At 32.2% G+C, this 26,251-nt stretch overlaps 1 protein-coding gene across 2 annotated transcripts in view; it reads right to left on the reverse strand.

Moving 5' to 3' along the window:
• Nucleotides 1-26,251, reverse strand: part of spel1 (DNA mismatch repair protein spel1) — a 181,230-nt gene that overhangs the window by 55,639 nt on the left and 99,340 nt on the right. For both annotated transcript variants that reach the window (XM_085821872.1, XM_085821875.1), the window contains 5 exons: nt 18,701-18,815; nt 15,697-15,752; nt 11,405-11,485; nt 11,137-11,308; nt 9,243-9,368 (listed from right to left, as the gene is read on the reverse strand). In XM_085821872.1, the coding sequence (XP_085677998.1) occupies nt 9,243-9,368; nt 11,137-11,308; nt 11,405-11,485; nt 15,697-15,752; nt 18,701-18,815 (550 nt within the window). The remainder of the gene's footprint in view (nt 1-9,242; nt 9,369-11,136; nt 11,309-11,404; nt 11,486-15,696; nt 15,753-18,700; nt 18,816-26,251) is intronic.

A 26,251-nucleotide genomic window follows, 5' to 3' on the forward strand; every position in this document is an offset into this window, starting at 1 on the left:
TCTGGTAACCCTTTCACGCTTTGATTCTTACTAGTATTCTTAATATAATCAAAATTTACAAGGCAAAATCTCTGATGACATAGCGTCGCATCGTCTACTTTATTTAACTTTCCAATTTCTGTACCGTAACCAGCTTCTTTTTATCTGTTGCATATCTAAATGGTTTTATGTGATAAAGTCCGTCATATCGTTTAGCATAGCACAATCTATCCCAATTATTAAAGTACTAGAAAGCCCGGCAGTCATACGAAATGACCGCTGTTCTAGATATTATAAATTGTAATTAAATGATTTGTGCAGAGGTGTCTGCTATTTCAAACTGAATGGATTACCCAGGACAGGCGGCGAGGGTGCCCCTTTGCTTACTGCCCCACAGGGTTTTCTCCTTCTACTTGCTTAACTGCTTAAAGTAAAGTGCAATAAAGAAAACCACTGGCAGGACATTTCTTAAGAGCCACCGCTAGCTCAATAAATATGGTGATTTAAATAATAAAATGTTAATTCACATGTCAAAGATCTCTTTGTACACAACATTTCTTGTGTAGATCTTTCCATCATTTTTAAGCTCGCCTTGCGGAGGACCATCCATTATTTTAAATTTTATGCCCGTTCTTTCACGAACTCTTGAACATTCAATATAAAGTTGACTGTGTCCAAATGCAGGCTCAGGTAAAAAAATGCCAACATGCTTAAGCATTTGGACCTGAGACTTATTGATGGTCATAGCAAAGACAAGTTTTACAAGAAATTGTCTACATCTCAACTGAAACGGCAACCTTGTGCCGTGGCAAAATCACCCCATTGGCTAGTACAGTTACGCAAGCAACCAATAAACTATCGGTGACAAACAGACAAGCTGCATATATATATGTATATATGGGGTGAAGTAACATTATCTCCTCCGAAATGGCTGGCTTCTGGGATTAGCAAAGCTCACCGCTGTATTCCGCAGGTCCGTAGCACGGCATTTTGAACATTCGCGTCTTCGTGGGACTTTAATTAGCCGAGATCTTAATTAAAAACTAATTTTCCCCTAGGTTTTCCACTTTCTTTCTTGGGTTTTCCCTATTAGAGGGATTTGGCTATGTGCCAAATTCTTTTCTCAAATATCTACGGAACGGCACAACATTAACATTCGAGACGCATATCCTAGGATTCCAAAAAATTCTCCGAATTCATCAATACCGTTCTCATCTTCGTACGACTTTAATCGGCCGAGATATTAATTAAAAACTGCAGAAACAGTAATTTCTGCAAAAAATTTTATGAGTGGCAACAATAAACTATCGGCGACACACACTTTAGCCGCTTATATATATAAAGATATCCTCATCTTCTCTTTTGAAATCACAATATGAGCACCTGCCTTTTCTAACCTTGGTCCTGATAGTAAATTTCTCCTTAGATTTAGATTATATAACACATTATCTAACTCAATCCAATTTAGTCGATTGTCTACTTTTACTGCAAATTTGACGGTACCCTTTCCTAGTACAGTCAAAAGTCGTTAAAGGACTTCGGCGATTCCGGATTATAGATCATCAGTTTAAATCTGGTAAGATGGCATGCACAAATTATAAAATTAAAAATATGAAACCGTAATTTATGAAATAAAGAACAATTATGATCTAAAGGGTATCAAAATTTACAAAAAAGAGCTTACTATTTACTTGTTTACTTTATTAAACATTTATTTCAACGTAAGTTGTTTAAGTTGTTTCGTTTTATATGATATTCTCTTTAATTCTATAAACAGACATAATTTCTTGTTCAGTTATAAAGTTCCGCTGTTCAAGTCCTATAACTGCTGTGTCGAGAATATCGACTAATTTGTCAATCGAAATTTTTTCATTTTCAATAACCTCTGTGTCACTTTCTTCACTATTGGAAGCGAATTATAATGGCGAGGAATTTGATTTAAATCATATCAAAGACGGAGTACATCGAGATGAAATACTACATTTAATAAGGATTTATAAGCCAAATAAAATAAAAACATCTGCCCTGAAGATAAGGATAGTGCTGACAGATCAACTTCTAATTCATTGCGCGTCGCGGCTTTTCCTCCCCGGCCGCAGAGCAGCGTGAAATTGATAAACAGATTTCGGAATGGTTAGAGAAAGAAAAAATATGCATCTCCATTTTTTGCAGCAATTCCGCTTTTTGTTTAATGGACTTCGAAACATACTTTTGCTTTCTAGATCCTTTACATGTTAGTAAATATATATCGGAAATTCTATTTGACATAATCGAAAGTTCAATCTTACTTTTATAAAATTGCTCTAAGAGTCTGCAAAAAATAATAAGCGGAATCCAATTCGAAGATTAAGGAACAACGCAATCTGCAACATTAACTGAATTAGATAACTTTAGCTTAGCTTATACCGTCCGTTATACATTAAACGCGCGTGCGTACACGTATTATGTGCATGCGCACACGCATATTCGCAGCCGTAAAGTTCTTACGCGCATGCGTCAATTAGACACATGCGCAGAAAGTTTGTAGCTTTGAGGTCCGGATTATAGATCATTACGGATTATGGGTGTCTGAATTAATGACTTTTGACTGTAATTTACTTTCACAATTTCCTACAACTAAAGACATATGTATATCATTTATTTGTTCAAAATTTGTCATTAAATTTCTGTTATTACAGAAATGAGTTATAGTTGCAGTACCCAATTAAATTTATCTGCGTTACCTCTTTTATCTGTAGTTGTTACATAATTTTCTACTAACATTAATTCTTTATCTTTAAACTGTCCATTTTTATCGTCTATTTTAAACTTCTGATTTTTACTTACTTTACATTGAGCGATTACGTGTCCAAATTTAGGACATCTGAAACAAGGTCCTATTCTCATATTCCCCATTTTTTTCTTAGATTTAGTTTTATTTTCAACTCTATCTTTCCCTGCATTTGAACTAATAGTATTAAACATGCTTTTCTTGCTGTCTCCTAAATTGGCATTTACACGGCAAAGTCGGCTTTCTTCCCTTACCAGTTCTTCAGCAATTCTTTCCAGCGTAAAATCTTCATCCTTCCAGCTATCGATCAACTGTACAATGTCAGAGTATTCCTGGTATAATCTCCTTATTGCCTGAAATCCTTTAAAAAGATCTGCCAAGTTGTGCTCGGTTTCAGCTAACTTCTTTGAAGTCATTCTTATCCTTGTGATGAATAATTCTATTTCTTCATTTGAGGTATATCTAATGCTAAAAAATTCATCCAGTAACTGAATTACTCTTGCTCTTGTTTTGCGTTAGAATTGCTTCTGTAGAACTTCCCATGCTTCTTTACCACTTGAGCATTCTTGTATCAGTGGCCTGAACTCAGTTTTAATTCCATAATATAATGTAGTGAAGGCTCTATTCTCTCCCAATGTGAATTCCTACTTTTCATGAATTGTTGCACTTTTATCTAATTCTTCTTCTTTGTCCTCTATGAAGCTCCAATAATTTCTATCCAATAACAGCATTTTCTTATCAACTTTCGACCGATCCCAGTTGTCATGGTTTAACAGCTCAAAAACTTCAGGTAGTAATGACATCTGCAATTAAATGTGAGCACAACAACTTGAACAAACTTCTAAGACAGGTCAGCTTCTTTTCATGAATAACAGCCCTCTTTACCTACATTCCTTCAATGTTGAGTTGAACTGGGTAAAAGGCTAGCCATTGGCGCTGGGCGCATAACCCTATTGGTGGTGGTGATATAGGCAAAGCATATTTTGCTTCCCTTAAATAAAGCTAAGAATAATCTAAATAAAAATTCATGCTTTATTCCGTACATTAAAATAAAATAAGCTAACACTGTATCCTTTGCATTTAAAACCATTCGAAGGAAAGAAAACTAGCATAATGCTAACTCGTAACAAACACACATTCGCCGATATCGGCGTACATATATATATTAATCGGCCAATCAGTGGCAACCACGTTAGCTTATCGTCAATTGACCTCCGATCAAAATTTGCATAAGGAAAACTAAAGCTAACAGTGCGTAATGTATGCACGCACATTCTTTACAAAAAAAAAAGTTTGTGGCCTTTGAGGTCCGGATAATAGACGTTTGGATTATGAACTTTTTACTGTACCACTCCTCTGTAAGTTTAGGAAATTCATCTAATAATAGCTGCCTTCAGGTTTTTGAATTCAGTTCTGTCAACCCTCCATTCTATACAGCCCAAAACCAGTTATGAAAAACAGAATTTTGAATGATGAATTGTATTTTGCTACAACTACTAGATGTTAAAAAAAAAGTCCTTCTACAAATCAATTTGGAATTAAATAGAAATAGCATGGCCCGGATTGGATTATTTAAATTATGGTAAAGACATATAAGGCCGAGGCACCTTGCAGCTCTTTCACCATTGTTAGATCATTCTCCCCTCCTTTCCTAAACTAGAAAAATGGGGCATTTTCTTTTCCTACTAGAAGAATGCACTGTCATAGCAACTCTTTCTGTCTCATGCTGGAAATGCATCCCCCCTGAGCACAGAGTGTCGCCTTCCATGTAGTGAATGAGATAGAGTGGAAAGACACTCGCGAAGGAGCAAAATGGCCTCAGATTATTTTAGTTTTGGCTGTAATTCAAGTTAGTGACAGTCTATATGAAATATATTGACTGTAATTGTGCATTCAAGCATCAGTTATGCATATGTGTGTGTCACATGCCATTCTATCATGTATCCTCTACTTATCTTCCCCATTCTATTGTAGATAATCATCAATATGTGTCTACAAGCTAAGTTCTTCTCTAATAAGTGCAAAAGACACCGAAAGTTATAGATACATTTATTTAGATTATTTTCTAACATGTTTTACAAATTAAACAACAAAAGTATAGAAATTGCTGGCAAATACCAAAACTTGAATAAAAGTAGTTTTTTTAATATTTATAAACAAAAACTAAATACAGTTCGGACACCCATAATCCGGACCTCAAAGCTACAAACTTTCTGTGCATGTGTCTCGTTGACGCATGCGCGCAAGACCTTTACGGCTGCGAATATGCGTGTGTGCATGCACATAATACGTTTATGCATGCCCGTTTAATGTATAACGGACGGTATAAGCTAAGCTAAAATTATCTAATTCAGTTAATGTTGCAGATTGCGTTGTTCCTTAATCTTCGAATTGGATTCGGCTTATTATTTTTTGCAGACTGTTAGAGCAATTTTATAAAAGTAAGCTTGAACTTTCGATTATGTCGAATAGAATTTCCGATATACATTTACTAATATGTAAAGGATCTACAAAGCAAAAGTATGTTTCGAAGTTCATTAAACAAAAAGTGGAATTGCTGCAATAAAATGGATAAAGGCATATCCTTTGTTTTTCTAACCATTCCGAAATCTGTTTATCAATTTCCCACTGCTCTGCGGGGGGAGACATCGCGGCGCACAATGAACTGGAAGTTGATCTGTCAGCACTATCCTTATCTTCAGGGCAGATGGTTTTTATTTTATTTGGCTTATAATTCCTTGCTAAATGCAGTATTTCATCTCGATGTACTTCGTCTTTGATATGATTTAAATCAAATTCCTCGTCATTATTATTCGCTTCCGATAGTGAAGAAAGTGACACAGAGGTTATTGAAAACGAAAAAATTTCGATTGACATATATTAGTCGGTATTTTTGATGAGCAATTATAGGACTGCAACAGCGGAACTTTGTAACTGAAGAAGAAATTACGTCTTTTTATAGAATTAAAGAGAAAGTATTATCACATAAAACGAAGCAACTTAAACAACTTGCATTGAAAGAAATGTTTAATAAAGTAAACAAATAAATATTAAGCTTTTTTTTTGTAAATTTTGATACCCTTTAGATCTTAATTGTTCTTTATTTCATAAATTACGGTTTCATATTTTTAATTTTATACTTTCTGCATGCCATCTTACCAGATTTAAACTGATGATCTATAATCCGGAAAAATCGATAATCCGGAATCGCCGAAGTCCCGACGAGTCCGGATTAACGACTTTTGACTGTACTTAGTAGTTATGTAAGAGGCTGAACACATTCTTTTCTGGCTGAGAACCCCTGATATAAGAGCTGTCTGCTTAAAGGAAATGATGTTTTCATGGAGGATTTTTTAAGAGGCTTCTTGATTTAAAGGAAACTGGCTCTTTTTTTGTTACATATAGGGAAACGCAAATCGTTTAAAAAATTTAACAGTTTAATCCATAAATTTTGCTTGAGATAAAAATACTTCTTGCTTATAAACAATTTATCTCATGGTAATTCTAATATAAAGATTCTAACTTTTATAAAACATTTTTTAATATTACAGTATGCATCAATAAATAAAACAAGATTTGATACGCAATTTTTCAAAACTTAAAGGAACAAACTCACATTAAGACAAATAATAATATATCACACATGCCAACAATTGTATACACCTAGAAAACATAGATCTCATTCTTACCACTGAATTATATTTCATACATAATGAAAATGACAAAATAAAAATAGAAGTAAGAAACTGCCTAAGACAAGTATAATATTTTGTAACTGATAACAATTTGTTTCTTACAAAATATAAAGATAAAATATTTTCAGATTCTTTCCAGACAATTCTGCCTGAATTTTAGGCCCATTTATAAAAATAAACAATTTAATTTAAAAATATTTAAGAATATGAAGAAAATATATGTAAGATAACAAGCACATAAATCAAAATTCTAGTAATTCCTTGCTCTCTTTGAATTTGGTCATTTTCTCTTTGTGTCTTAAAATATAATAACTGCTTATAATACATCTCTCTTAGCCGTGTTATTTCAAAATTAAGGAATCTGATAACATTCTTTCATGATGTCAGCAATGCAGATACTTACATAACAATTCAGCCAATAATAATTTCAAATCTGTGAATCAATACTTATAATTAATCAATCAAAATACAACTTAAAAAACACTAAATCATTCTCAATAGACTTTCAATTTTGAACATGTCATATTCTTTCCTTTGCTTTGCCCTCTAAACTTACTATCTGCTGCTATATTTCCTTTCTTCAGCTATTAAAAATATAAAAATTCAATAAAGAACAAGTATATTTAACACCAACTTTATCTATGTCTTCACTAAAAATGTTTGTTAACAGCAAAATGTTGTTTTGTCAAGGGAAAAAAAGGAACTGGTCAACCAGTCTTGACTGCAAATATCTCCATCTTCAATATCTAAATTACTATATTATTAACACACACTAATTACATTTATGTAGAAACTATTATAACGTATGAAAAGAAATGAAAAATTTCTAAATTAAACACATTTTCCAACTAGGAAGCTCCGAATTAATCTAGATTTATGAACATGCTAATGCAGAATAGGATTTGTTTTATAAGAAGCAATAATAGAATTTTTTTTGGGGGGGGGGAGAGTTTAATAGAGTTATCAAAAGTAAGATTCAAGTTACAAGACTAGTATTAATTTAAAACCTTTTTTTTTAACTGTGATATGAATTTTTTTCTTTTAAAGATTTTAAAAACTACTTTTTAATTATTCTGGTACATTAAATATTTTTATGTCCATTTGTATCACTGTTCTATGGTGATCTTTTGAATATAACTTCAATAGTTTTTTAATTTGAGGTTAAATTAAATAATAATAATATTATTTTACAGAAGTATTTAGAATATTATGTATGTACAAACACACACATCTATAAATGTATCTATGCACACATATATGTATATATGAGGGTAATTCGGAAACTAACTTCGATTTCACTGTAAATAAAAAACCCACACAGATTCAACAATTTTTTTTATTTACATCTAAAAGGTACAGCTCAACTTTATTTTTCAACAAAGTCACAATGTTTATTCAAGCGCTTGGTCATGTTTTACCAACTTCCCAATTCATTCTGCATAAAATTCAGCTGCCTGTGACTTCAATTGACTTATCATACAATTTGAAGTTTCTCATCGTTAGCAAAGTGCTGTACCCCAAGCCATTTCTTTATTGCAGGGAACAAATGGTAATCAGAAAGAGCCAAGCTCAGGCTGCAGGGAGGATGTTGAAACACATCCCATTTGAATTGGAGCAAAAGATCTTGCGTTCGCTGAGCACTGTGAGGACTAGTGTTGCCATACAGGAACAGAACCCTCAATGTGAGCAGGCTGCAGTGTTTATTCTGGATGGCTGTTTTCAGATTTCCCAAAATGTTACAGTACACTTCAGAATTGATTGCTGTATCATGTTCTATGAATTCAACAAGCAAGATTCCATTAGCATCCCAAAACAATGTGATTATAACCTTCCTCCTTGACAAAGTTCGATGGCCTTCCCTTAGCTGGATTGCAGAACTGGTAAGACCCATGCCATTGACTGTTGTTTCATCTCAGCATTTACATGCATTACTTAAGTCTCATCACCAGTGAATATTCTGTTCAAAAACTTCTCCCCTTCCATGTGGTAATGGGAAAGAAAGTCTACAGGATTGATTTTTGTGTACCGTCATGAGAATTTTCAGTACCCATAGTACAGCAATTTCTGCGGACAAATCTTTCAGTTACTACTTAGTACAAAATAGTCTGAGAAATAATGGAAATTGTTGTGAAAGTTCCAAGATTGTGAATCAATGGATCAATTTGTTTGATGAGATCATCACTTACTACAGATGGCCTCCCACTCCTTGATTCATCATGAGCATTTGTTTTTCCTTCTTTGAAAAATCTCACCCACTGACACACTACACCTTCACTCATAATGTTTGGGCTGTATATGACACACAATTCATGATGAATGTCTGCTGCTGACAGGTTTTTTTGCCCAAAGAAGTCATATTATTCTTCTCACCTAAGACTTAGATTTTCAATAGAAGCATACAATTTGTGATATCATAACCAGCACATGTGCAGCAGTAGAACACTCTCACTAGGATAACAGGAAGCTCACTGAATCGCAGACTGCTTGACATAACAATGGTTGCACTCTGCCCACTACTACAACGCAATGCCACAACAGAGGTTAGTTTCTGAATTGCCCTCTTGTAAATATATATATATATTATATATATATATATAATAACTTTATTTCAAAACATAAATGCACTTTTACAACTGCTGTAGCTCTAAGCAAAGTTATTTAAGTATGTAATTTACAGGAGACTTTTAAAAATGCATCCTCTTATGGTTAAGCCTTCTAAAACAAACAGTTGATCTTTTAACAAACCCATTTACGAAATTACGACTTATTACATAAAAACTAAAAATGTAATATAATACCTTTTTCTTTAAGTTTGGGCCGTACGTAAGGTTTCGCTCCATCGACAGAAACTCGAGCAAATGCAAGTGCTACATCTAGCCATGCAATGGTATGACTCAAAAGCTTCATGACATGGGTATATGACACTAAGTTAAAAAAAAAAAAAAAAAAAAAAAAAGTAAAATTTTAGATAGGACTCTATATAAAGCCCCGTACATAATTCACAAATAACAAAGAATTTAATCATTAACATTAAACAGATTAAATAATAAAAATGTGATTATAGGAAAATGTATGACAAAATTTAAGAATTAATGATAATACTGCACACACAAAATAATAAAAACTTAGTTATACAAATATGTGTAATAAAATTTCAGAAGTAATGATTAATATTGCACAAAAACTTTATCGATGTGTGTATTGAAAAGTCAAAAATATATCCACTGTATCAGGTTGTCAAAAGCATATACAAGATGCAATATTTAGTAATTTTCTAAATAATTTCAGCTGATATATGAATTATATGCATTATAAAATAATAAAATGGAAGACAAATTGGGTTGAAACAATTACTTTATTTCACAACATAAACTGGACACTAATAATCACATTTAATTCATAAAAAATATTTGGCACACCTCAATTTCAAGATTGAAGGGATTTCTGTTAAACTTATGCGCTTTCTTTTAAGTGCCTACATTACCGATACATAATTTTTTATGAAATCTAATTCTGATGTGAATAAAAACATAGCATGATTATGTTGAAGATAATAATAATGAGATACAAAATTGGCAACATGTGTCCAACATTTACAGTATTATAGATTTGAAAGTTAAACATAGCTTTCTTCTTCAGCTGCAAGAGCGAAAATACATGTTATATGCTCAGAATACATGTTTTTAAGGTGCTGCAGAACTTTTCACCCCTAGCTCTAAATAATAATTTACACTGATGGAATTTTAGGATTTTATGAAAACTTAAATGAGCTAATCTGATCTAAACTTAAAGGTTACATAGGATATTCCATTTGGAAGTACTGCATTTACAAAATTCATAAGAAAGTTTTCACATTATATTTCACTTTAAGGACAGCTAATGCTAACCGGTTGTCAGCAAATTTAAAGGTAATTAATCGAAGTCTATAGGCACATGTACAAATTTCATGAAATATAAAATAGCATATTCATAAGGAAAATTACATATCATTCTTTCATTACCTGGCTATCAAATTGTTTTAACTTAAATGATTCTTGAAATGTAAATTAAATGAAATATAGTAGTTAAAAGATATAAAATTAACAATGAATGTGATTTTTCTGGCAGATGGATGGAATAATCCTCCAGATGAATATTTTCTTCAAGAACTTTGTGCAAGATAACATCCATGCTATAGAAAATCAAGAAGGATTTTGCACCAATATGACAGTTTTAACTTCTCGACTTTCCTAAATGAAATGGAAAGTTTTCCTAACCAAAAATAATGAACTAATTATCACATTAAATATAAATAATTAAATAACTTTACATAACATTACAAAATACATTACAATAAGTAAAAGAAATTGAATTTGAACCTATTTGTGTAACTGATTTCACACAGCATTTTTTAAATATTCTCATTGAAACTACAATCTGCTTGACATGAGCCTGATTACCAATTAGGAATTTTCTGCGTTATGAAAGGATCATGCGAAGAAATACATTAATTTTTAGTTACAAATAAAGTGAGCAATCCTTCTTAAGTATTAATTAAAAAAAATTCAAGTGCATTTATTTTTGTGTAGGAATATATTAAAATAAAAATTTATTTTTATATTGGACACCCTACTTGCAAAAAGAGATATTTTTTGGGAAATAAATATTAAAAAAAATAATAATAATATAGTAAAAGGCTAATAGAATACTAACCTGCTACATCAATGATTTGATCCACCAAGCTCTTTTGTAGATTCTCATATGATGTTTTTAAAGACAAGTACTTTGAATTTAAATTGCTTAGAGAAGCACTCTGGAAACGAACACCAGACGTTTTTGTATCAATAACAGTGTACCCTTTTTTATTTCTCAGATTCTTTTCTTCCTGCATAAATAAATAATATTACATAGAATTGTTATTTTCTAGGTTATTGTAACATAAAAGAAAAACAATAACAATACCATGAAATCTCAAATATACCTTTCTTGTCACTCTGAAAATGTAGCCAATATTTTTGGCATATTCTAACTTCACAGATTGGAGATCTAAGTCTTGTTTCACCTAAAATAAAGAAGGGGAAAACAAATATATAAGAAATGTTATTACAAATGACTTCACAGCTGCCAATTTTGACAAATGAACTCTAGGAGGTTTTAATACTATTCACTAATGCAACTTCAAAGAACTCCAAACTGGCAAATTTAATTTTAAGTCAAATGCATAATTTGGATTATTACACCAGTTATAACATGATTGTAATACAGTCAAAAGTCGTTAATCCGGACTCGTCGGGACGTCGGCGATTCCGGATTAAAGATCATCAGATTAAATCTGGTATGTCATGCAGAAATTATAAAATTAAAAATATGAAACCGTAATTTATGAAATAAAGAACAATTATGATCTAAAGGGTATCAAAATTTACAAAAAAAAAAGCTTAATATTTACTTGTTTACTTTATTAAACATTTCTTTCAATGTAAGTTGTTTAAGTTGCTTCGTTTTATGTGATAATACTTTCTCTTTAATTCCATAAACAGACATAATTTCGTGTTCAGTTACAAAGTTCCGTTGTTGAAGTCCTATAATTGCTGTGTCGAGAATACCGACGAATTTGTCAATCGAAATTTTTTCGTTTTCAATAACCTCTATGTCACTTTCTTCACTAATGAAAGCGAATTATAATGGCGAGGAATTTGATTTAAATCATATCAAAGACGGAGTACATCGAGATGAAATACTACATTTAGGAAGGAATTATACGCCAAATAAAATAAAAACATCTGCCCTGAAGATAAGGATAGTGCTGACAGATCAACTTCTAATTCATTGTGTGCCGCCGCATTTCCTCCCCCCCCGGCCGCAGAGCAGCGTGAAATTGATAAACAGATTTCAGAATGGTTAGAGAAACAAAAAATATACATCTCCATTTTTTGCAGCAATTCCACTTTTTGTTTAAAGGGACTTCGAAACATACTTTCGCTTTGTAGATCCTTTACATATTAGTAAATATATATCGGAAATTCTATTTGACATAATCGAAAGTTCAAGCTTACTTTTATAAAATTGCTCTAACAGTCTGCACAAAAACAATAAGCTAGATCCAATTCGAAGATTAAGGAACAACGCAATCTGCAATATTAACTGAATTAGATAATTTTAGCTTAGCTTATACTGTCCGTTATACATTAAACACACATGCTTAAATGTATTATGCGCATGCGCATATTCGCAGCCGTAAAGGTCTTACGCGCATGCGTCAACGCGAGGCATGCGCAGAAAGTTTGTAGCTTTGAGGTCCGGATTATGGGTGTCCGAATTAATGACTTTTGACTGTATAAATCTTTTAAATAAAATTTAGGATAACGAATTAAGTTATGTTTTTAATTTAATTTTATATTTCTTGAAAATGTTAGACTCGTAAAGTTCAAGAATGAAATATATATGTATATGAAATGTAGAATCTCGTACATTATTTGTGTTGCGCAGCCAAGGCAACCGGAATGAGACAAATTTTGGAATGTGAAGTGATACATTTATTTTAGCATCCATCTCAGAAGCGTTTTTCCTGTACCTCGAGGAGAAGCCCTATTTATAGATATGTGTGCATCATGTTGCTTATCTAATCAGCGATATTAACTGAAATCACGAGGCGACGCTATCTACTCATCAAGAGTGTTCTTAAGGACTTTATGTAATATGACAGATTTAAGAGTTTGGCGATTTGGTGGGCGCCAACAGGTTAATATAATTTATAATAAAGAAAGGATTTCGTCAAAATTTAGGAACAGGGATGCATTTTAAGTAGAGAATCGCCGACACATTATTAAGGAATATGATTAGAATTTAATTTAATCAATTGATTTTAAAATATCATTACAGATTAATATATATTATTTATTGACATGGTATGCAATAAAAATAAAATTTATAATCAATGTATATATATTTTTCTGGATTTACACATAAATATTTCCTCATCAAATATTATTTCTTCAAAAAATGCTTTGCAGATCTCTAATATTGGTGCCTCAGCATTTTCAGTTGGCAGGCTCTAGGACATTAATTTGCAAAATAACAAATAAATTAGTATTTAGTGGCAAAAAATAATAATAAATAACATTTAAAAGATTTCCATAAATTAAGGTACTGAAACAAAATGTAAATTTTTAGGATGTTAATAGTATGATGTGGACACTGGAAATTTTCTCAGCAATATATGACGAACTAGTTAGCAATTATTCAACTGTATAGAATGTGACAGCAATCTGAAAGGTGATAAAATTTGAAAAGAACTGATATATATATGTTAAATAGTAGTTACTTGTTTTGTATCATCGTGCCAAGTGTTGTGACACTGCAAAGACATATTGATGATTTTTGTGGCTATGATGGGGGAAAAGTATTGTTTCATTAATTAATAGGAGGTCAGCAAAAGATCTGCAGTCAAATATATGAATCAGACCATATCTACATACTTGTATTAGACTGGCTTTTATAAACCATACCTATGTTACAGTATGTTACACAGAATCCAAAAAAGCAAGTTATTATTAATCATATCTTGATGTTATAAAACTCTAATTGTTTTGACATACAGTAGGACAATGATATGTTCTTAGACAAAAAGCTGTTATTAATCCTACAATTCTGAGCAGAGGTAGATTAGGCATAAACTCCCAGCTAGCACCCTTTGCTGAAGGCATCACTGTAATTGAACTACAGAGATGAAAAGATGATGTGGGTTGAGGTAATTATTTAACAGATATACACTTGGTGTTGAAAACAAGATTGTCCAGTATTATAGCTAGGATGTGATGTGAGAAATTTCACTGCTGCTGAAAATTTATCTATCTGGATGATAATACTCATTATAATATTACCGTCTTCCTGTGGTAATGACAAGCTACAAAGGGTAACGAAACATGAGTGCAAGTGCCTACATATTCCTCTAATTTAAATATTTTGTACATAAAAGAATTCTTGGCAAATGTACAGCAAAATTTTCATCAAATATTAAAAAGAAAATGATTAGGTTGGTGAAAAAAGAAGTAAAGAGGTCATCAAAAGAATCCTTTCAATAATCCAGTCAAAGGGTCATGGTTTTAATTCTAAGTTATGCTTTGCAGTCGAGCACAAACATGCATCATATTAAAATTTTCCATGGGATTTAATTCTCCACTTTTTTTAACAACTAATATGATATCTAATTTCCTCTTACAGGCAAAAGTGCACCATTTTAAAAAATTTGTGCTACTTTTAGTAGCACAAATATTACAGTATAAAGTCTTTAATTCGGACGTCCATAATCCAGAATGATCTATAATCCGGACCTCAAAGCTACAAACTTTCTGCACATATGCGTTTACGCATGCACATTTAATGTATAACGGACGGTATAAGCTAGGCTAAAATTATCTAATTATCTATTTCAGTTAATGTTGCAGATTGTGTTGTTCCTTAGTCTTCTAATTGGATCTGGCTTATTATTTTTTGCAGAATGTTAGAGCAATTTTATAAAAGTAAGCTTGAACTTTCGATTATGTCAAAAAGAATTTCTGATTCTGGAGCTACCAAAGGATCTACAAAGCGAGAATATGTTTCGATGTCCATTTAAAAAAAAGTGGAATTGCTGCAAAAAAATGGATAAAGGCATGAAGAAAGTGACAGAGAGGTGATTTGTTTCTCTATCCATTCCGAAATCTGTTTATCAATTTCACGCTGCTCTGCGGGGGGGGGGGGGCGTTACGGTGCGCAATGAACTGGAAGTTGATCTGTCAGCGCTATCCTTATCTTCAGGGCAGATATTTTTATTTCATTCGGCTTATGATTCCTTATTGAATGTAGTATTTCATCTTGATGTACTCCAACTTTACATCAACTTCCTCGTCATTATAAATATCATGAATACACATCAAATAGTTTTCTGGTTGCAATTTTCTAATTTTGACTATGCGTAATGTATGCTTTATGCATGCGCTCATTGAAGGAAATGTTTAATAAAGTAAACAAATAAATATTAAGCTTTTTTTTTTTTTTTGTAAATTTTGATACCCTTTAGATCATAATTGCTCTTTATTTCATAAATTACGGTTTCATATTTTTAATTGTATAATTTCTGCAAAGACTTTGTACTGTATATAAATTTACGATATAAATTTGTGCTACTTTTAGTATTATCCTCGAAGAAAAGCGTGGACGAAAGCTACCACAACTCTTATTTCATAGATAACACTGCAGCAAACACATAACTGAGAACATAAAAGAACTTACATCATCGTGAGTTTCATTTATGGAATCTTGTAAAGCAGAAATCTGATCTCTCAGTTCTGTGAAAATAAAATACATATGTAACACATGAGGCATTTAGCAATTACATAATTATAAAAAAGAGAGAGAGCTAAATGATTTATGAAAAATTTTAAATTATATTTGTGTATCTAAAATAAAAGCTATTCTACACAGACTGCAGTATACATATTCACTGAATATTAAAAATTCTAAACATTACAAGCAATGCATTATAGAGTGTGATTTGTTACCACGTGTGCTAACTTCTGGGAGGGGTAGGTTACTCCAAGATAAATTGGAATCAAATAGTAATGTAGGTTTGGAAATGCAGTTGTAATGCAGCAGAATTGCTGAGGAAATGGTAAATCATTCAGCACAAAGGAAACTATCATTCGACACCCATTTTTGGAGGCAGTACAATGGAAGGTGTCACATATGCAGTTAGCAGATATACAAGGAACTGCTCATTCTAATGAGATATTTTGCAGCTTTCAGGACTACAATCCAATAAGGCATATTTCATACTACTAGACATTTTCTGGCTTCCGTCTTATTCACAGAAGAATTATTATTACAATGCACTTACTCACACATGGGCAATGGAGAAGCCCATATGTGATTAGGTATCATGTGGGGACTGTTTAATAGTCTCATGTCTCTTGTTTGTTCACTTCAGCAGATGGTGTTAGCTGTTGTAACAATCTGAGAAAAGACCACATTATTTCAAAATATCTATAATTTCATGTCACTAATATTAAGTTTTGTGTTGCAAGTGATGGCCAAAATTTCAAACACTTACTGTCAATTCTCTTAATATCGCAATTTTTACATTTGATGAATAAAATAATTTTCTTTGCTTATGTGTTGCTCTTTTATTTCTCTTATTCTCTGCTCACTTTTTACATTTGAATGAATAAAATAATTTTCTTTATTTATGTGTTGCTCTTTAATTTATCCTACTCTCTGCACTCTTACAACAATGGGCTTTCAACCCTGCACTGCTAACTCATCCCAAATCCATCTTTGAGCAACCTACTCTTCCCCAGAAGTTTTTATAAGTGGTAATGAATTACTTTGAAAATATTATTGTTAACACAGTAAAGTAAAAACAAGATCATTAAATAATTCTTACAATTTACTCTGCTGATAATAATACTTCTTGAAAACAAATATCAATATTTTTTAATCTGTAAACTAATCTGGAATGCTAGTTTTTTTTTTTTTTTTTTAAACACAGCTTAAAAGAAGTAATATATTGACAATTACAAAACAATCAAATACATTAAAAAGATTTTGAAAGTGCAAAAATTACTTTAAACTAATCTTTTATGGTTAAAAAAAAACTGAATGAATCTGAGTATTATGATATTTAATAAAGACATATTTTCAGGATTATACATGAAAGTTTGCTACAGATCAAAATCATCAGCAGTTCAGACACAGCTTACTGGTCTTAAATTTGCATAACATGCAACCATGGGAGAAAAGACAAATGATTAACATTATGTTAGGGATTTGAATATGGCAGAGCACATGAGCGCTATCTGTCTAAACGAAGGGATGTCTTCACGGCGGTCTTCTATGAAAAACTTGCTCATACTCACATTATAACATGGGGAAAATCACGAAAACCAAAAAAGCAGCCAAGCGTGTTTGCCTGGATTCAAACTCAGATTGAACTACCAATCTAGTAGGTACCAAGTGGGTAACTTGCAGAATGTCACACACACACACACACACACACACACACAAAAAAAAGTCAGAAAGTACTATTCCTTACACTGATATTCTTAATATCTTGATGGAATTCATCAAAAAACACAAAAGAGCAATACACATTCTTCCTACAACAAGTTGATGACAGGAGCCAACTGCAAGATCCCACATGAACCAATGTCAAGAGCAAAGATAAACAAACATTTCGAGCTATCATTTCTTTTATTAAGGACTGGATTATTGGAAAAGTCATGACTAATTTTTTCTACAGTTTATTTTACACAAAAAGGAAAGATCAAGCAATGACATATTGCCTATTTTTTCAATAAATTTTTCTCTTTCCCATCCAAGCTCACTTAGCATCCAATTTTGGATGGGTGATACAATCTATGAATAATCTCATCCAAACACAGCTCCTTAATGATTAACTAACTTTGAATGGATTTATTCAAACTGTCAAAGAGTTGAAAACACACATTTGGTTTCTTCGCTTGACTTTGAAAACCATGATACTTTTATAATATTTTTATGTATCCCTGCTTCTTCAAGAGGTTTTTTAACATTTAAATGATAGAAGTCCAATGTTTCTGCAATCTCTTGAGTCATGTAACATGGGTTTAATTTAATAAGTATCTTTATTTTTTCATTATCAACCTCAGTTGTTCTCCCTGAATGAGCAGTGTCCGTGAGATCAAAACCATCAGCATGGAACTTTGTGAACAATCATTTGTGCCAATATTTTTGTAGAGCATTGTCACGATAAACTTTTCATAAGCTTGACACATACTCTTTTGTTTTACAAAAATAAAACTATAAAATATGAAGTCTGGTGTCCATCTGCAACTCGTAAAAACTTTTAAAATCTATCAAATTACTGACTTCTTTTTAAGTTGTCAGCAGGCAATATAGTCAAAAGGCTTTAGAAAGGTGACAAACTATTGGATGTTATTTAGAAATGTTTTTCTGTTTAATTCATTCCAGCATTGAATTTAATACTCTGAATATCAGAAATGTCTTCAGGAATAGTATTTTTTTTTAGAGGGGAATACTTTTTCTGGGCAGGATTCAAATAAAAAGTAATAAACATATTTATGTAAACCTGTATTATGTTAAATTAGGAAGTAATATGAAAAAGCTATGTTCATAAAATGCAGTTCCTGCTTATGTTCCATTAATTTTTAAAACATATTAAAAATACTTTGATTGCTTCTCGTAATATATGACAACCAAAATTTAAGTTTAAAAAATATAGCAAAATTTTATTGTTTACCTAAGAGTTTATCATCATATTCAGCTTTCACGACAAATTCTTTATTTTTCAAAGCTTCAAAATCCAAAACTGACTCTATCATACTTTTAAAATTTTCAAAATCTGAAATCCTTTCCTGGAAGGAGGGAGGGGGGGAAATGTAGAAAAATAATATTACTTGACATGTACAGAATACTATGCAGAAAACACAACAAAATTTATAATCAGCTACATATTTATAATACAAGCTTCAAATATTTTAAAACTGCTAGTTAACAAAGTGAGAAAGTTAATTACCGTTATTTTATGAACTGGAGTTTAAATAAATTTTACACAATCCTTTAGGAAAATTCAAAGTTTAGCATATTATACTTAAAATCAAAGAATTATGCATGTTTTCATTATAGTATGAGAGGGCTATACTAAGCATGATTTAACATGAAATAAAGACAAATTTATCGAAAGTATATATTCATAATACAAGAGCGCAGTAAGTATGCAGGAATGAAATATATTACCTTTGATTAGCAAACAAATAATCAAACAAAAAAAGCAAAGAGCTTTATATAGTATATGTTCAGTTTTGATTGCAATGCATCAGAAAACAGATAGCCAAAATATATCAAGAAAATTAACAGACAAGCTTCTTCAGTTATTTCTGGAAACGTAAAGTTGCTACTGACGCTAGAATTAAATAAAAGTAAATTCAATGAAACACTGTCCTACTATCTGATCATTCTATGAATCAGTTCTCAAAGATTTGGTTAAAGTCGCCATTACCTCAGGCCCATTCATCTGAAAATTGTTAAGAATGGCCACCACAAATATGTGTAGGTGTGTATGCTATACTGATCTGCAATCATGATACAAACACAGAAATGCAATAGACTGATTACAGATCTAGAAAATTATCACTATGAATTACTAAGCATAAAAAAGATATTCACAATCTCTCTGCCAACTAACACATCAATGAAAATAATACATCTTTGATTAAATAGCTTTTGCAGCATCAAAATTTAATAGTGGAATAGGACAAAGTCAAAAACATTAATATATCCTCGCATAAATACAGCCTTAAAATCAGAAAAAGGTTACAACAAAAACCTTCCTTTCAACCAATCATACATCTAGAAGCCAGTTCTGAAAAGTACAGTAATCCTGTAGAAAACAATAAAAGTGGGGAAACTTGTGTGAATTGTTCCAGGTCCAGCTGTTGAGTTACATGGTTGTCAGTGAAAGCTTCTATTTTACTAATACTCTTTAAACATGGTTTCAGCATGTAAACCTAACACATTTAATTTTAACTTCATTCTAACCATGTATACATTTTATAATTTCTTCAAAATGAAGAAGATCTGTTTCTTCAAAATGGAGAATTTAACTTTTTGAATGAGTTATAGATAACCGACTAATATTTTTCAGCATGAGCAAGAGGAAATTGGTGCAAACTAAACTTGAGTTCTTAACTGCCAATTTGGAAAAAGCGGAATTGCCTGCAGATGAGTCAACTGATAAGGACTCTTCAGTAACTGAATCCGAAAGAGGAGTGATAGTGTACAAACTATTTTTCAGAATAGGAACCTAAACCTTCATATGCTATCATGTCTAGCATAATTAACCCTGGGTTTGAATACCAGAGCAGAAATAAATGCTTGTAAATTCATACTGGGTTTATGGCATGGAAGTACTTAAAATGCTGTTAACAGGGTTCGTAGCCACATTTTAGTAAAAAAAATAAGCACCTATAAGCACTTTTCAAGCACATTTTAGGAAAAAAAAATAAGTACCTGTCTAATTACATTATACACAACTGCATGATCTTAAAAAAAAAAAAAAAAAAAAAAAAAAAAAAAAAAAAAAATAGACTTATAAATTTAAAATATGAGAAATTCAGAATTAATTAAGAAAGAACGAGCATTACTCAACCATGGAAAACAATTACATTCTTTTTTTTTTAATTTTAAATAACAGTTCAATTCACAGAACTAGTTTACAATGAGAGAAAAAAAATATGCAGAACTAAATCATATTACAAGATTTAATGATAAAATTTCTGTTCAAAATAGAGAAAATAAATAAAAATAAACCCTATTTATTATATTTCCTTGGCACCTAAAATAAATACAATTTATTTTTCCACTCTTATTAATATTTAAATAACTTAAATCAAAATTCTGAACATTTTCTAAATTTTCATTGTATAACAGTTTTCCTTTAACAGATATTGCAAGCAAAGTAATTTAAGTAAAAAAAAGTAAAAAAAGGAGCTTTTCTGAAATCAGAAGATGGGAAATTTCTTCATGCAGTCATCCTTTAACAGTAACAGCTTAACTAACCGGCATACTCGGAAATTTCCGAATATCTGAAAATTCCGGATAGTCGAGCATAACTGGTAAAAGTGGAAAGGGGGGGGAGGCTGTAGCCATTCTTTAGATTTTTCAGCTAAATAATACTCTTGACATTTCGATATGTGCATCATATAAAAAAAAAGTCCAATGGAACTGAAAATGAATCTGCTTAGCAAGCAGAGTGAAACTCTTATCTCTGTGAAATATCGCAAACCTTATTGTGCAATACGTGCGTCTTAATTCTTCCGCACATGATATTTTGCAATCGGAATCAACAGCTACCGGTATTCGGAGAATAAATAATTAAATAAAGGAAAACGCCCCTTTGCTTAGTCCGGTTTTCACTGTCATGCACACATGCATGTTTATCATTGAGCAGGACATGTTGTGCTTCACGCGATATCCCTGCCGTACTCATATTGATTAATAGAGATTTACCAATCTGGGGTGCTTGTCATTCTAATTTTGAACAGACTGCGTTAAATTTCTTGAATAGAATTTTTCTTCGCTTGGGTTGGTAGACTACAGAACTTTGTTGTATTCAATCCAGATGGAAGTGACCCCCTCCAAAAAAAAAACATTGCTTGCTTTGCTGCGGACTGTAACGGTTTCAATATTCGAGATTTTTTGGAGAAAGGGGAGAACCACCAACTTCCGTACTGTATAATGCATTGGCCATTCCAAAAAAATTATTTTGACTATTCGATTCCTTTCACTTCATTTATGCCATTCTGAATATTATTCCTTTGAAAACTAATTTGTGTTAAAACACACCCATTTTTGAAGTTTATCTATACTTCAGTAGTTACTGCAAATATATTATTATAAATATTCACACATATGTTCATAATATAAGCATACCGATTATAATAAATGCGAATATGAACTCACGCGGAAAGAGAATGTAAATTATTAAAATCTTGATAGGAATTCAAACGTGTGTAGTATTGGGTGGGAGCAAAAGAAAAGAATATGGAATGTACCGGAATTTTCTATCGTTTTCGCAATTCTTTGACCAATAGAACGACATGCACATTATGTTAATGCAGAGAAAGGGGCGGAAAGCTATTTCTGGGATTACGATTCACCATCTGACGTTCCATTACAAGTAAGAAAAGTTGTTTACTTAGTTTCGGCTTTGGTACGGAAAAAAATTGTGCGCCCGGGGGGGAAAAAAAAACACTAAAAACAAAAAGTAAGTGCTTTAGAGAAAAAAAATAAGCACCTATAAAAGCTTTTACATTTTATTTTCAAATATAAGGACTTATAAGCACTTGTAAGGACTGCTACAAACCCTGGTTAATCAAAAGGCTCAGGAGGTTAGAACAGTTTTAATCCATTTCATAGAGGAATCGATTCCTCCAAGGAAATTGAACTGGATGAAGTTACACAAACTCGGAATGTCACTCATGATTTAGGGTGGAAGTAAAAAAATATTCAATCAAATACAGAAACAATTTTATTTTTACATTTAGGGAACAAATATATATGAAGCATCAAACTACTTTTGTATCGAGAATCTTTTCACTTCTTTGTCTTACATTTGCCACTCTGAGGTAATTAAATATTTCAAAACAAGCCTATTATGCTTACATTTCTACTTTTCACTTGAGAAGTCCAAGGACTTTGCCAACAATAGGCACCGCCCTTTCACAAACTCGAATGAGACTATGTTCAGATCACAAAGATGAGTTAAAAAATATAACTTCACATTTGACTTCCCATTTTGACTTCACATTTGACTAACATAATATTTAAATTTATTCACTCATACAGCACAATAAAAAACAACAAAAGCGCAATTTTTTTTTTTTTTTGGTTAGAATATGATTAGAAAATTCAATATGAACTTGGAATTAAAATAACCCCAAAAATTCTTTTAACGAAAACACAGTATCTGAAGACAAACATGTGCCTCAAGGTAGATTTGCATGTTCTTTATTTCTTCAATTATAAGATGCAATTCCTTATAAACATACCTAAGAATGGGGAGCATCTTAGCATAATGGATATTTCTGTATTGCTAATTAAAGTAAGTAATTTTTCCAACACACTAATATAAATGGATATGCCATTACAGGGTTCGTACACATTTCTGCACATGGAAATTAAGTATTTTTAAGGACCATTAATGAAAAAAATTAATGACCTATGAGCAAATGGGAACTGAATAAATTCAATTAAAAATTATTACCTATGCCTGTAATACCATCATAAAAATAGATCCCTAAGTAGTATGCATTATTACTAAACATGAATTAATTAACATAATTATTAATAAGCTTGAGAATAAAATAAACTTTATTAAATTAGGCAATTAGATAACATTAGTCATTATGGATTTACATGGCTATTTACTATTAAACTACTATGGATTTACTATGAAATTTTATTTTTTAACATTATTTGTTAAAAAATCTTTATTAAAATCAAAATCTAATACATTTTCACAGTTTAAAATACATGTAATTTATGACATTGATTCTTAAACAATATCAGGACACATTAAAAGCTATAAAACATTTACAGTGGATGGACAAAAATATGGAAACAACTTGTGAAATGCATGTTTGAAAAGAAAGATTGATTTTAATGAAATATGTAGGTCGCGCTGGCATTTTTGACTACTGACGCCACCTGTACAACTTCGTAAATGTGCTAAACAGTTCAGTTGTTGTCGGAGTACTGTTATGTGAGGTTGTCATTGCATTATGTCAGAGTTAACAGACTTCAAACGTGGGCAAATTGTTGGAGCACGTATGGTAGGTGCTTCTGTAAGCATGGTAGCCGAGGTGTTTAGTGTTTCAAGAGGTACTGTATCGAAGATTTATTCCGCATATTTGAAAAGCGGAAAAACATCATCTGCTAAATCACAGTGCGGACGAAAGTGTGTCCTGAGTGATCGTGACAGACGATCATTAAGGGCAATTGTGACGAAAAATAAGAAGACCACAACTGCAAAAAATACTGCTGAAATGAATGTTGTGTTACCGAACCCTGCGAGTACCAAAACATTTAGAAGGGAGCTTCATAAACAGGGAATTGCTGGCCATGCTGCAATTGAGAAGCCACTCATCAGTGATGCTGATGCCCGTAACAGGAAAAGGTGGTGTTTAAGCCATAAAGCCTGGACTATAGAGCAGTGGAAGCGAGTAATATGGTCTGACGAGTCTTCTTTCACATTGTTTCCCACTTCTGGCCGAGTTTACATCTGGAGAACGCCATCTCAAGCCTATAATACAGACTGCTTGTTGCCAAGAGTGAAACATGATGGGGGTTCTGTTATGGTTTGGGCAGCCATATCGTAGTTCTCTGCTAGCCCCATGATAACTGTGTCAGGGCACATGACTGCCAAGACTTATGTGAACATTTTGGCCGATCAAGTTCATCCCATGGTACAAACTTTGTTCCCCGATGGTGATGGTGTCTTCCAAGACGACAAAGCCCCTGTTCACACAGCTCACATTGTCCAGGACTGGTTTTCTGAGCACGAGGATGAGTTGTCCCATCTCCCCTGGCCACCACAGTCACCAGACCTGAATATTATCGAACCTTTGCGGTCTACATTGGAACGGAAAGTGCGTTTTCGTTATCCACCGCCAACATCGTTATCTGAACTTGCCACCGTTTTGCAGGAAGAATGGTATAATATTCCCTTGGCAAACATACAGGAACTGTATTTATCCATTCCGAGAAGACTGCAAGCTGTTTTGGATGCCAACGGGTTTCCTACACCATATTAAGCAAAGAAACATGTTTTTTAAAGGTGTTTCCATATTTTTGTCCAACCCCTGTATGTTTTGTAACAACAACACTCAATATTTATTCATCATTTTAATTTGAAGCCTTCCCAAACATTTTGACTAGTTTATAATCGATTTCCTTCTCTTTTAAGCATCTTTTCTAACAATTAGAGATTTGTCTCAACATGCAAACTAATGCTCTTGTTAGTTTCCGCATGCTTTATCTCCTAACTTGTCAACCTCTCCAGAATGTATCTATGAGGGTTTACTTGATCTGGGAAAAGTTAAATAGCCAAAACCCCTCACAGACTTCAAGCAAATTATCGTTATGTCTGAAAGTAACTGCAATATCAGACAAAGGTTTAAAGGTGCCAGCTCTATGTATGATGCATTAAGACATATTAGATGAATCTTTTAAATTGTAAATTTTCAATTTCTTTATTAATAAAAAATCCCTTTCTATAATACCTGCCCATGTGATAAGATTAGAAGCATTTTTGATATTTTCTACTTTTGTGTCTAGTGAAAAGTAGAGAAAAAAAAACCTGTTAAGAAAAAGATTGTAGTATCAGGAGTTGTTATGTTTTTATTGTTCTTCCAGAAGTTCTCCAAAAAGTAAGAAAGTCATCGCAAACTTTCTGTAAAATACATCCATTACTTGTTAATACCATGGAGACATTTTTCATTTTGTCACATATTCTCGTATCTTCTAGAATCGTGGGTCTATAAATCTTGCCTTCAGATCTTTCTAAACTTTCCAAGCTGCAATGTCTAAAATATTAAAGAAAAATTGTCCTTACCAATTCTATAACAGCAAAAACACAGAAATATTTGGGGGGGGGAAAAGGAAAAAAGCGCAAAATTAATTTTATAGACAAAACTGATGCATATTCTGAGACAATTACATGGGAAAAAATCTTACTACGAAAAAATTAAAAAGACATTTTTAATTAATTGCATAGCTAATTTTGCTTTTGCTAAGAGCTGTTTCGTAAATTGTGCTTTATAGCATTAAACCTTGTTTATTTTTCAGATTCAAAATATTGTATAATAAGTTGCCAAAATGAAACTTTATAATATGACAGCTGTTCACTTCCATGCCTATCCAAATAATTTCCACCTTTTCGTTGCCCTGCGTTGGCAACACGCTTTTGAGATTTATCGTTCGTAGAATTCGGTCACTAAAAGCGTAGCTGGCCTGTAACGGTTGTAATTCTTATTTTATAGCTTATCTGTACTGCTGAATTATTACTAAATGTTTACATGTGAATGTTATGTTATTAAATGTATTCAGTTTGGTTTAAATAGACCGAGAGCGACTGAATTTATTAAGTATATTTAAAGTCGAAACTGCGTCATCCATTTCGGCGCCATTCTAACACAGGAATGCAAACATTTTTCTGGAGGCACCAACGAGATTGGGAATTCGTCAGCAGTTCAAGTACAGATAAGTGCTTTTTATTTCGATTTATATCTGA

Source organism: Stegodyphus dumicola, chromosome 1, assembly GCF_044657685.1.
Source record: "Stegodyphus dumicola isolate Sdum_Otavi_A_Nest chromosome 1, ASM4465768v1".
Classification (NCBI taxonomy): Eukaryota; Metazoa; Arthropoda; class Arachnida; order Araneae; family Eresidae; genus Stegodyphus; species Stegodyphus dumicola.